The sequence below is a fragment of the Passer domesticus genome, chromosome 1, assembly GCF_036417665.1.
Source record: "Passer domesticus isolate bPasDom1 chromosome 1, bPasDom1.hap1, whole genome shotgun sequence".
Lineage (NCBI taxonomy): Eukaryota > Metazoa > Chordata > Aves > Passeriformes > Passeridae > Passer > Passer domesticus.
The window spans coordinates 129,531,865-129,545,059 of NC_087474.1; the positions used below are offsets into that span (position 1 = coordinate 129,531,865).

Genomic DNA, 13,195 nt, shown 5'->3' on the forward strand with positions numbered 1-13,195 from the left:
TTGTACACATGAACTGATGTGGTTTTACTGCATTTGGCCACACACTTAAAAGAAATATGCTGGTACAGAGCAGCCACAGGTCTTATCTCTGCTGCCACTCCTTTCACAAAAGAATGATCTTTACATCAACAGTTTCCACCCTTGGCTTGATAACGTTGCAGTCCTCCCTTTTGCTCTTGGTCCGAATGCAGAGATTAAAAACACTCAGTTGATGCAAACGGTGGGTTGATACAACACACAGAATGGGTGTAGATGTGCTTCACACAACAGAGAGCAGAATTGAAGGGGAAAATGTTGCTTGGAGGCAAGACGCCTCTTTAATTGATTATGGCAAGGAAAATCAAATACCATATTTGCTTTTTTCCTGGAGTATATCGAAAATTATCATAACTAACATCTGTTCATGTTAAGCAAATACTTGTCAAGATTTAAACTTCTGTTTGCATACAACTCTGAGTAGTGCATCTTAAAGTCATACATATTCATATAGAATGAAGAATGCATAATGTCTGCATAAAAAGATAAGCTGTATGACTATATATGAAGACAACAACTACAATTCTCACAGCACTGTCATTGGTTAATTTTAAAATATTCAAGCATTATTTAAAAAACAGTAAGCTGAACTTAAAACTACACTACAAAAAATTGTATAACTGAACCAATGCTGACTTCTTTTCCTCAATATTAATCAATTGTAAAGTTTCCCTTTTTTTTTCCTAACACTTTTTGTTAATTCATTGTTATTTTAACCTCCAGTAACACGATCAGACTTCTTCTGCCTCTGGGCAATTGAGTTATGCTCTGATCTTGAGTTCTAAGGGAAATGTTCAATTTTATTTTTTTCCACAGTTGAATAAACAGTACCATGTATACTATCTCTTGTGTTAGAATAGTGTTGTCTTCACATAAGACTCAAATAATGGTATTAGTCATTCATTTCCTTGTACACATACACCCTATTGCGTGTTGACAGGTTTATAAGGATGCAGTGGCAGCCGTGGGTGCTGGGAAGCTCCTAGATGACAGCCTTTGAATCCTTGCAGTCCTGAGCAATGGTGCCTGAGTTAGTCTGTTTATTGTCTGCTTTCTCTCCCAGATGCTTGACTTGTCTGAAAGATTAATACATTAACAAGAGTGGTAAGGTCCAGGGTTGCACATCTTTAAGACATGTTTATTACCAGATGGCACATGAGATTCAAAGGTCACTGTGGAAGGTAACATTTTAAAGTGAAACAACAATATTTATGTTCAAATACTATGCTGATGAGATCATATGGAAAAATGTTTCTGATTAAATTAGTTTATAAATAGCCCCAATATATCTACTGAAAATTCCAAATGCCACTTTTAGTCTTACTTCTTTTATTCTATTACTTCCTAATTTATTTAGTAACACAAGACTACTTTCTTACATAAACAGACTAGCAGCTGGAAAAAAAAATCTTTACTGGATGGACAATCCCACTTTCTTAAATAATTGAAAATCCAGTGTGAAACCCTGTTCTATTATCTACTACTTAAAGCTAAATTCCATATCAGAGTATTTTAGGACCTGAAAGAAATTTCAGCTTTTAAATTCTCTGAGGTAAAATTCAGCTTGCAGTCTTAATGACTTATTGGCAGATAGATATGCTTATTTACAGGCAATATCATGTGCTACAACACGTTTGGCAAAAAACATGTTATGCTACTTACACAGAATCCATACAATGGAAAGAAAATCCTTTTCTTTAGCATTTCCACAGGACTATCTCATAGCTAATTAGTAAACATTATCAGTAACACTAAACCTGATATTGTGTTTATCCTCTCAAATTGTCACAAACTGTATGTAAATTCCAGAGGAAATAGTTTTGCATAGGTTTAAAAGGGCAACTAAGCTCTTAATTAACATTTCTTATCTACCATGCCACGCAGGCATTAAAATGCAGAGGATTTAAATGGTACTTACTTTTCATGTGATCCATTCTCAACTTTCATAGCTCCTTCCACTGGATCCAGTCCTTGTTCTGAAAACTGTTTCAAGGCACTTAACGCTGCCTAAAGAAAAAATGAGTTGTCAAAACACCCAGTGGCACAATTATATTAGCACCAAATGAAGGAAGGTGTGTGTTTTGATATTCTAGATTCAATTAATTTCCTGTATTTTGAAGCCATCCAGTCTACTAGAGCTAAGAGAGTGGGTGCATAACAGCTCCATGATACACAGCTGTGCTTGTGCATGGACTGAGGAGATCTCCTTCTTCCTGGGCATATCAGTGACTCTCATTTTGCCGATGCAAGCTTCATCACTTATAGAAAGAATAGGATATAATTTCAGGATTCTTGGCTTTCTGGCTGTAAAGTCTCTCCAGCTTCCCCACATGCGTTTCTAGAGCCCACAGTTTCCAGAGATCCTATGGACAAACTTTTGAGTTGCAAATGGTTGCAGAAGGTGTGAGAAGTGGGAAGAGGGTCACTCCAAAGTCAGATCTGGAACAATGTTACAGCCTGAAGAAGAACAGTCAGTTTTTATCTAACATTTTCCATTGCAGTCTTCATTGACCAACTTCTGTCTCAACTGCTATGAGCCCCCTCTTCTTCTCTTCCCTCTATCTGCTTTGGTTTAAAAAAAACCCTTTTTTTGTAATTGATTCAGAAAAGGTTGATTATGAAACTCTCTGACATCACATGGCTGACTTTGAAGACAGAGCCAGCACAATAAAACAGCTGAGGTCAGTTCTATTGAGAAGGTGAAATGTAAAGCAGAACCGCAAAATGGATTTTGCTTTTTAATCACTTCCTCCTGAGATGCATTCAGAACTAATCACAGGGGAAAGAAAAGGTGACTTTTCACATTGTGCCCTAAGCTAACACCTCAAGCAGTGGAACTGACTGGAGGCCCTAAAGTGCTGTTCACAGTGAAGCAACAATTGCTGCTCTCTTCTTATTTGTTGGGACAGAAATAATCTGTGACTCTATCTTCCTTTCCCTCAGAGAGCAGGGACCCTGCCTGGAACAGGAGTTGCCATTGTAATGAAGTATTAGATTTGCCTTTGTACTAATTCTTTGCCTGGATTCTTTCAACAACTCCTTCGCTTGAAAGGTGTGTTTATACAACTTAAATATTATTAGACAATGTGTATTTTGGTGAGATGGATAACAGCACAAAAATTGCCTGGCTGCGCCAAACTAAAAGACCATGTGTCCCATATTTGTCTATAGTTATGACTAGCAGCTAAAGCCTCAGAAGGCTGAGCAAGGCACTCCCACCCATCACGCATGAAAGTAGAATCTTTCTAGTCTGTGAAATGTCATAGTTTGAGAGCTAAAAAGAAAAAAAAAAAAAAAACAAACAAAAAAATCCCCACCAAAAAGCTGAACATTTTATAAAGTCTCTCAGTAAACCTCAGATTATCACTGTTACCTACAATCTACTCCACCTTTACCATGTGTTTTGAGCCCCCTGTATGAGACCCCATTACTGCTTCTTTCACTTTGTGACTCACTGAGTTCAACAGAGAGAATTATTTCTTTCTTCATTTCTTCTGGTTTTCTTGAGGTTTTGATATATTTCCATTCTTTGTAAAAATTCTTTCTCTAGCACCTCACAGTGTCCCCTCACAAGTTTCACATGTGCATTCTCTACTCCTATAAGATCTAGCCACCATCTAGCTTTCCATCCTTGATCTGGACAGCAAAGCAAATCACTGCTCATCACAAATAATTCCTCCAGTGGCAATGAGGGTTTTCAACTACTGTCCTCGTAACTTTTCTGTTCCAGTAACCCGACACATTTCTTCATCCCAGTTTCTCTCTTCTCCTCTCCCTGAGGTCCTTTTCATCACAATGCAAGCACAACTCATCACGTGAGGAGGGGGAGTGATTTGGGCTCCTATGCATCCTTGTACTTTAATTGGTCATGGGTTAGCAACTGTGAGAAAGAATCCAATGGGTAGGGACTGGCACCCAAGAATCTTCTGTCTTCTCACATCCATTTTTTCCTGAAGCACATTAGCAAAACTATCAGAATCTCCTTCCTTCTTATGTATGGTAAACCAAGTCCCATTACCCAGCAGCACTGCAAGGAGGGAAGGAAGCTGAGACATCGGCTCCTCCCACACAGTTAAACAGCTACCTCACATTTCTCAACCTACCTTGTTTACTTTTTCATACCCACTCTTAGCTTCCTGGTCTGATGTGTGAATTGTAAACTTATTGTGGAAGAACTTTGTGTTCAGGTTATTTGTTTGTACAATGACTTGGACGAAAATGCCCTGATCATAGTTTGTTAAGTAGAGCCAAGTAAAGTTTCATTCAAGATTAAATCACAGATTGGTCATATGATCTGCAGAACAGTCTGGTCTCAATTAGAGGTAACTGAAATCCCAAAATCATCAAGAGATTAATTAGGCCAACACAAACATACAAATTCTAGAATTGCTGAGTAGCTCTGTTACTTGCTACTGTTTTACTCACGGAACTGACTACTTGCAAGGCACCCCACATAAATTACAGAATTTCAGAGCAGCTTTCAGGGTTGTTTTCCAGGAAAAATGATTTGAAACTTCCTGGATGAATATTAGCCACTAGCTTAATAGAATCAGATCAAGAGAGCCCCTCTCCTCATCTAACAGCAAGGGAAGAAGTACTACAATATTAAATAATGAACACTTTGCCTATAAGCATGGCTCATTGGGTGTCAATGGGATCATATGGCTGCCAATAAAGTAAATATGGAACAATTAGAGAAAACGCATAAAATGATAATATGATTCAAGGTGTTCAATGATAAGCATGTTTAATATTAACACAATTTCCAAATCCTAATGCCTGTAACATGGTGCAGTCTCATTTCACCATCTCACCCTTCTTCAAGACATGCCTTCCCAAACTGAAATATGACATAAAAGATAAAATCTCAGACTTGTGAAACCAAATATCAAAGATAGCAATCGGCAGGGAAGCAGTCCTGTGCCTGTATCCTTGATCTGCCAGCTACAGGTATCAAGGTGTTTTTGTGAGCACTGTTGAAGACTGCATTTTTCCAGCTCCTAAATGCTCTCCCACCCAGGATTCCAGCAGCTCCCAGGGCTAAGCTTTTCTTCCCCAGGTTTTCCTGGCCTTCTACACCTCACAGTCCCTCTTTAACTTCCAGTTTCCTAATGTGTTCCAGGTTAATATGAGGTCTGATTTCTTCTTAATGGAACCATGTCTTACTCTCCATAAGCTACCTGTGGGGGTAGCCTAATTACTTATATCCCAACATTTGACTTTTAGAGAAGTTTATTTCCTTTTGAAAAGGTTCATTCATGGGATGTGGCTGAAGGGGAGTAGAGGAATAGTAGAGAAAGCCTTGCACTGTACTAACCACTCCCCTCCCCTTTTCTTTCTCCCATAGTCTGCTTGTATTTGGAAGGATCAGCAAGCTAAGAGAAGCAGGTGAGTAAACAATACTTTGGATCTTAATTGATGTCTTTAATGTTTCTTCTCTCCCCATCATGCCCCTAGACAGACATGAAGATGCTGGATTCAGGAAGGAAGCTGGTAGCTTAGAGGCTGTAACCTGAATAGTCAGCAGAGCAACACAGAGCTCAAGTAATCTGCAGTGAAGAAGAGTTACAAGCAGACACCGGGGTAATTTAATCCATTATTCAATTCTATTAGTCCCAATAGATTTACACCACTTGGCTTAAATATAACTTATGAATGGCACATAACTTAGGTTAAATGAAAAGGAAAGAAAAGAATGGAACATTTCACAGCGAATCTGGTGAACAATTTCCTCTTTCAAAGGCTCAACACTTCCTTCCATTGATATTTTTCTTACAATAGAGCATCTGCACAGATACAGAGAATTTTTTCTCTCCCCCAGAAGATTTTACAACTGTTTTGTGAGTGAAGCCCCATAGGTTACAGAACAGATGTCCTTACACATTTCTTGTATCACTTGTTTTCTGTGTAGCTACAACAGTGCCAAAAATACGATGCCAACAGGATGCACTGCGCTGCTAGCTGTTTGTCTTGGCTGCCATTTCCATTATTAGTATGTGTGTGTATCAGGATGGGGATGGATGTTTCCAGTCATTTTTTAGCTTTCCTCAAGTCAGTTGGCAATTAGTAAATAGCACTGAAACTTGTAAATATTCTTCCTGTTTCTCACTCTGGGGATTAAGTGTCTTATAATGACAATCTAGTAACATTAGATCATTCTCTAGCAAGAGCAGCAGACAGGCACTGCACTAGCCCATATGCATTTAAGATCACATCCTCACAATAAAATTTTCACCTTTGTTTTAACACAGTATGTGGTTTGTCTTTTTCCTCTTAAATCTATATTACATTTCAGCTTTTTCCATGAAACTGAAAATTGTAAAAGTTTGTTCTCCGTGGCTCTTCCAGTTGACTTTACCAAGGAGGTCAGAGACAATCCTAATAAACACACTGCTTCATACTGTTCACTGTCAATGTGCCTCCTAACATCAATTTTCTAAGTACATGAAAAAGCATATTCAGCTTGGCCTTAATCAATGTTTTCTGATGACAAAAAATTACGGGCAGAAACTGCAAGGCTGACTTATCAGGGTCTAGAGAAGTTCATGAAGGACATGATTTTATTGTATTTAGTAGCTGGGTCTTAGTTCTGGGCTGAGTTTGCCGAGTCAAATGATTCATTGTGGTCATGTTTCTTGTAGTCACATGCCATATGCATCAGCAAGTCTCTGTTGCTCAAGTTTAGGCTTGAGAACATGTTTGCATACCAGGTTACCATCATAGACTCTAGTCCTGGATTTTGGTTTCTAGACAAATGCCTAGACAACAGCAGAGCATGAACAAAACTGGTAGCATTTACAAACAAATAAATGTTATTTGTTTTCTAAACCAAAAGTGTCCCCTAATCAGTGAGTTGCTTTCCCTTTCCCTGACTACTGAGGCCTCAAAAGGCAACGTCAGCTGTGCAATAACATTGCAGCAAAGCTGTCTGCATCAGTAATGAGATGCACTTCATGAATTTTTAATATATGGATTTTAATTTCACATTTAAAAGCTAGTGAAAAAACCCCAACAATATTACAGCTATAGAGGTGAGTTTGAAGGCTCAGTGCCCCAAAACGGAGCAACTATTTCAATTTGTATGTATTGAAATTATTGTTCTTGGTCATTGCTTTTCATTTTTCTAGATGAAGAAATTTTTTACTAAGCTTCCACCTGGCTTTAACTTGCCCACACTCAATACTTCATGCACAGAGAAATGCACAAAGAGAAGATATATTTCTTTGTGTAAACTTAGATGCATGCACACAAAGTAGCTAAAATTTGACTCCTTAACATACCTAATTAATTCTCTCGAATTTGTCAGGTTTGACTACATTCAAGCTAAACAAAAACTAAGTATTGCAAACAAATACCTTTTCCCCACAGCTTCTGTTGAATGAATTTACTATACTGCAAGCAATAACTCCTGCTAGGAGTTTTCATTGCTTTCCTTTCAATGTGCTGTTCTCTTCAGTTGATTAGATTTCATGTGAACCAATGTTAAAATCTGTTTGAATATTAAGTTTGGAAAGGCTTTTCGCAGCACACAGTGTAAACCTTAATTAAATGACTTTAAGCTCTTTCCTCATATGGTTTATGATATGCATGAAAAACACAGGGTTATAATCTGATTAACTTGTGTAGTTTACATGGAAATAGCATTTCCCAAAACTGATTAATCTCTGCACAAAGGCATAGTCACGTGATAGGCACTACACTTAAGGCTACTGATTGCACCTGTCAAGAGAAGGAGCTTGGAGGATAGGAGGAGTCCACTATTTTCAAACAAAGAATGATGATTCACAGATGTAGCTTAGAACAAGTCCCACGTTGTAGTTAATGCTGCCCCCAGGCAACTCATGCAGCCAGAATTTAAGTGACACACAATCCATGTACATCCTGACCTTGCCAGCTTTCTGGGGGTAATCCTAAAGTGAGGATTAACTGTTCTTGAACAATTTTTCCAACATATTAAACAGAGCTTATATCAAGAGCATGCATGCCACCTTCTTCCATCTAGTTTTATTGGACACGTGTACTCATTCCTCCATGCCTCTTAAGATGCTGAGAAGTGCATGGAGTCAAAGACACTATTCAACATGAAACTTTATTTTGATAGGTTTTGATCTTCAACCTAAATTCATCTACTTAGTCTATTGAAGAGACTGCTTAACAGTAGAGAGAGTCAATTGGGCATGGCCTATTTTCCATGTGAACCACCACACCTGAAATTTGACTGCCATTCTTTCATCCATGCAATAATTCCAGGAATAAGGAATGGTGAAGCATTCTCTTAAAGCCCAAGAAAGAGCTGCATAATCATCTGGGGTGAGGCAGTTCTATTGTTTTAATGGCGATAGAAAACTTTCCAATCACAATGAGAGAAAAGTTCAAAAGCCCCTATTTAAAAATTAGTAAAAGGTGTGCTTTTGTACGAAGAGGATTTAATAAAGGATACTTAAAGTCAAACACATCTAAATTAACAGAATATAAGAGACTAATCCAGCATGGAGAGGTTAGTCTAGTTGCCAAGTTTAGGTTGTGTTCTTACTTGCAGGTAGGAATAAGAGAAGAAGGGGCTGCTAAAGGATCTGTATGGGACTCAGACTTTACAGGACTGTTCTTTAATCAGTGTCTTCTCAGACTCCTCCCACACACGTATTTCCACTTGAAAGGGGCAATATACTCAAGTGCTGCCAAGACATTTTCCTTCATGACAATTTATGCAGGAAACCAGTAAGTTGATGCTTGTTCATGAACAACTCAAAAGAGCTTTCAGGTTCAGTGCTAATATCTACTGAGGTGCGTCTACATCCTCTAATGGCAAAGTGAGGTGTGAAAGTTGGGGCCCAGTATCAGCACTTAAAATAAATCTTAAATGGTTAAAACAGAATTAAGAGTTAAGTAAATCTTCTATCAGATATTTTCAGTGTCTTTTCAGTGTATCTGCTATAGATTTTGTCTAGAATTCTGGAAGTTCTTTTAAAGTAAATTTGTTTCTAAATTCAAGACTCCAAATTTTTGCTTCAGTGGCTGCAATTCCAAGAACAAATACAGAAAGAATAATGAATCATCACAACTTACTTATGAACATGAAAGAAAATATTTTAAAATTAAATTTCCAAGTGTTTGCACTACTTATATACAACAGAATTTCACTAGTCAGCAATTAATCTTAAATTAATCTTGTTTCTAATTTTATATCCTTAGACAAAAGCTACTTAAACACTAACTTTCAGAAGGAGGTAGACATTTAAGTAATATAGGGGCTTTCAGTAATTAGAGATTTCCAAATGAGAGTACTTAGATGGTCAATTATTTTATTCGTAGGTAGTGGTTTAAATTATGCAACTAAGACAACACTCAAGCATGATTGAGGAGCTGCAGACAAAAATTATGGGAGATTCTAAGAAAGACAGCTTCAAATGTAAAGCTGAAAACAGCAGAATGCATATCCTCAGGCAAAATCCTGCACCAGCACTGAAAAAAGGCCATGAATCACTCTCTCATCACTGATGGCTGGAAAATATCCTTGTCAGCTGTGTTCTCAGAATGATCTGGTTTATTTATTTATTTATTTATTTATAGGCATTTCTCCACATCACTGCAATAGAGTTGCAAGTCTGCTGCCACTGACCCTATATACACTGCAGAAGATTTTGACCTCTTGATTTTAAATAAGTTGACTGAGATTCCTAATTGTGTAAGAGTTTACAGTGACTTCTAAAATATGCTGTGTTAAACAATCCTCTTCCTTCATCTGACCTCCACAGCTCCATCCTGGTTTTGACATCACTGCCACTGCCTTCACTGTATGGGTGTCAATACATAAATGACCGTGTTACTCCCCATGAGGGAATGGGCCCTGACCCACACAGCAATGTAGATTTATCTAGAACTCTTTTAACAAAATTAATGAGCTATAAGCATTTATTCTGTTATTTAAATGGTTTTCTTAGTTTCAGAGTGGTCAAAAAACCAAGAGATTAAAATATTTTTATGAATTCCAAAATATCCACACCAAAATCAGTATACAACAAGATTCAAGCTATCAAGTATTACTCAATACTTGCATCCACATGGTTACTCTTTCACTTAGTAAACTGAACTTGTAAAACACCCTCACTAGTGTTCAGATACTTTTTGGTTCTCCTTGCCGATATCCTCTTCTTCATCAGAACAAAGTGTCACTAAAGAACAGAGGTAGTTTAATTAATGCTGTTTTAAAAGAGAAGGAAATCAAAGCGAGAGAACATGAGCACAGAAAGGGCTGGCTCGAGGTCAGGCAATAAAAGTAAGAGTCAGTTTTACTAGTTTACATGCATTTTGTCATAGGCCAAGATGGAAAGAGGGAGATTCTGAATAAAGCTATTTAATGATAGAAAATTTTGAAGTCTGCACTGCAGCCATTTAATTCAAATGCCTCATTCCTTTCAGTATCACTCATCAAGCTATCATCTTCTCAACAATGCCAAACATTTTCTATAGAGGAGAAAAAGTCTCCCTTTTAGGAGAAGATGACTGGTGAGAGCCTCTCACAAAAATTTTTCTTTGCTGAAATAGTCTAAAGAGTACTTTTCCCCCCACAATGCTTAACAAACCCTATTTTTTTTCGTTAAACTTGACATATTTTTATGTCTAAAGACCATACACTGCTTTAGACATGGGAGCAATTTCCTAAATATCAGATTCCTTGGTTTTAGCAATTTTAGAATGAAAGAATGTTTGTTCTCTCATACTGAGTCCATTACCTTAAATTTTAAGCTCTTGTCAATCTAAACATGACTAGAAACTTTGGTTTGAAGACAAAAGCAATAGATTACACTTAATGCAAAGCATTGGCCATTGGTTTCTTCAAGGAGCAAATTGTAGCTGGAACAATGGGGGAGTTTAGGGCTGTAGATTCTTGCATTACAACATCTGTAATGAAGCCCACATACTAAATTGCATCCTATCTCTGCTTCTGTGAAACTCTATTCCTGTGGCCAGCACACTGGCATTCACAGAAGGATACTTCCACCCTCAGAGCCCTAATGACCAATCCCCTTCTTCATTCTCCAAGTCTCATTTTACAAGTGTGCATGTATGTCCAACAAAGTACCAAATCTAGATTGACAGCTAAAAGCATTATATTTAGCATATATGGCATGTAATTAGAAATTTGAGTTTCCAAAGGGAAAAAGTTTTTGATTCTGATCTTAGAGTGTTCTTTCACTGCATTAGCTGGTATTTTTTTCTCCTAATTGAAGTTGATTTAAGTGTGAGCAGAGTCAGACCCAAGAGCAACAGGACAACTTCTCATCTGAAGTAGTTTGCAATATAATTTTGTCTTTGCTAACTGTTGATGGCTCATCCTCATCCCATTTTAACCTACAACCATCAGCTCCCTTAATGGAAGTATCTATAAAGATCTTCTCTAAAATATGCTTTTCCAGCACACTTAATGTCTTTTAATGTCTTTCCAATTAAATCCAGATGTGAAAAGCTTAAGGAACAGTTCTCAGGACTGAAAAAGATGACATAAATCTTGCAGCTGACAGAGATCCCACTGAGCTCAGTTGGGGAAATTCACAGAGGACTTCTTGTGGGCCAGAAAAGCTGCTGGGTATAAAGACAGATGTGTATACTCCTATTAAAAAAATTTAAATAAAAACTGACTCCTACAATGAGGTATCCACAATTATCAGGGACATTACTAACTCAATCCCTCAATGTGCTGAGCACATCCTGTGTGATACAAATTTCCCTCATCTTTTCAGGAAGTTTATCAGTGTTGCAGGGGGTCACATCTGTTTGGGAAAGAGCCCCACACCTTTCAGGATTGCACCTCTTAAAACACTGTAGGGGCTGATACTGGAAAACACCGTCTGTCTTGCTCTCTTACTGCTATCAACAGGGGGGTAACACACTCTGCAAAACAATCCTGAATTTTGGTCCACTCTCCTTTATCTCTTCCATAATCAAGTTACCATATTAAATTGTGGTTTTATTACAGAAGACTCCCCAAATATGATATTAATTATAAATTCTGACCAGTATGATGGGAAACTGGGCATTCTTAGTAGCTGACTACCACTGCTGTGCAAGTGTTGTTTGTGCAGCTGTCAATTTGGGGTTTGTTTTGCTGTAATCACTTGCACACCCTTAGGATTTTTTTATTTTATTTTATTTTAACAACAGTACATCATCTTATTTTCCAAACACAAACTGTAAATGTAAGCTCAGATCAAGCCACATCTTTCAGAGCGACAGGAAATGTTAACACAAGCAGTTTGTATTAAAGAATGTCTAGAAATCTGTCCAACGCTAACTGCTTTCATACTTTCCTACCTTTCTGCTACTTCGTTACTTTTGAAAGTAGTAAGTTATCCAGACAGATCAATGATTTTTAAAGAGCAACATCCTTGTGAGACATCTGAAAAGAGGAAGAATGCTCCAGGATAGAAGAAAACCCCATTTCTAACTGAAGCTTAAATTTGGATCCATGTTCATTAGTGATGGGAACTTCAGTAGTGACATTTTGGATAACATTACTTAATTTCTTTGCATTTTTCTAATGTCCATACAAAGGTTTTAACATGATTTGGTGTCATGAGTGAATGTACAGAAATATGAAACTAACTAGCTGAATTAAAGGACAATCTTGTGTCCTCAAGTACAAGAAGTGATCCAATATTGGCATCTGAACAGCAGTGCAAAACTAATGCTGAAAGCAGCAGGTTCCTAAAGACACACACACACACAAACTCTCTTGAAGACAAAATTCCTCTGGTTCACAGCTTGCTTTAGTTTTCACAATGGCCAGCACTTTTCAGACTATCACTCCTTCAGGGCTGAAGGCTGGATCTGACTCCCACCAAAATCATTGCTTCATGACCATCACCCAGGAATCATGAAGAATGCCCTTCCCTTGGAATGAGCTGCTGCTGCCATGAAGATCCCACTCTTGGCTAGCTCAGGGAATGAGCTCAAATCTTTTGCACTTTGCTGCCAGGGACCACCAGGCCAGCTCTGATTTATAGCTTTTTCTTTACAGTTTTATGATACAAGAATGTTCACTCGTAATTACAACAGCATTTTGTTGGCTCCCTGCCTTCATTTGGGTATGTGCAACACCATATCCTTCATTCCAGCCTTTTTTATGTCAGGACCCCAAATTTGAGAAGAAGTACATCAG

General features: G+C 37.8%; 1 protein-coding gene across 7 annotated transcripts in view; it reads right to left on the reverse strand.

The window, feature by feature from the left end:
• The window catches only part of STAU2 (staufen double-stranded RNA binding protein 2), a 169,196-nt gene continuing 156,001 nt past the window's right edge, over positions 1 to 13,195 (reverse strand). For all 7 annotated transcript variants that reach the window (XM_064389317.1, XM_064389301.1, XM_064389309.1 and 4 more), the window contains 2 exons: positions 1,955 to 2,043; positions 1 to 1,112 (listed from right to left, as the gene is read on the reverse strand). In XM_064389317.1, coding sequence (XP_064245387.1) covers positions 1,019 to 1,112; positions 1,955 to 2,043 — 183 coding nt within the window. In that variant the 3' untranslated portion in view covers positions 1 to 1,018. The remainder of the gene's footprint in view (positions 1,113 to 1,954; positions 2,044 to 13,195) is intronic.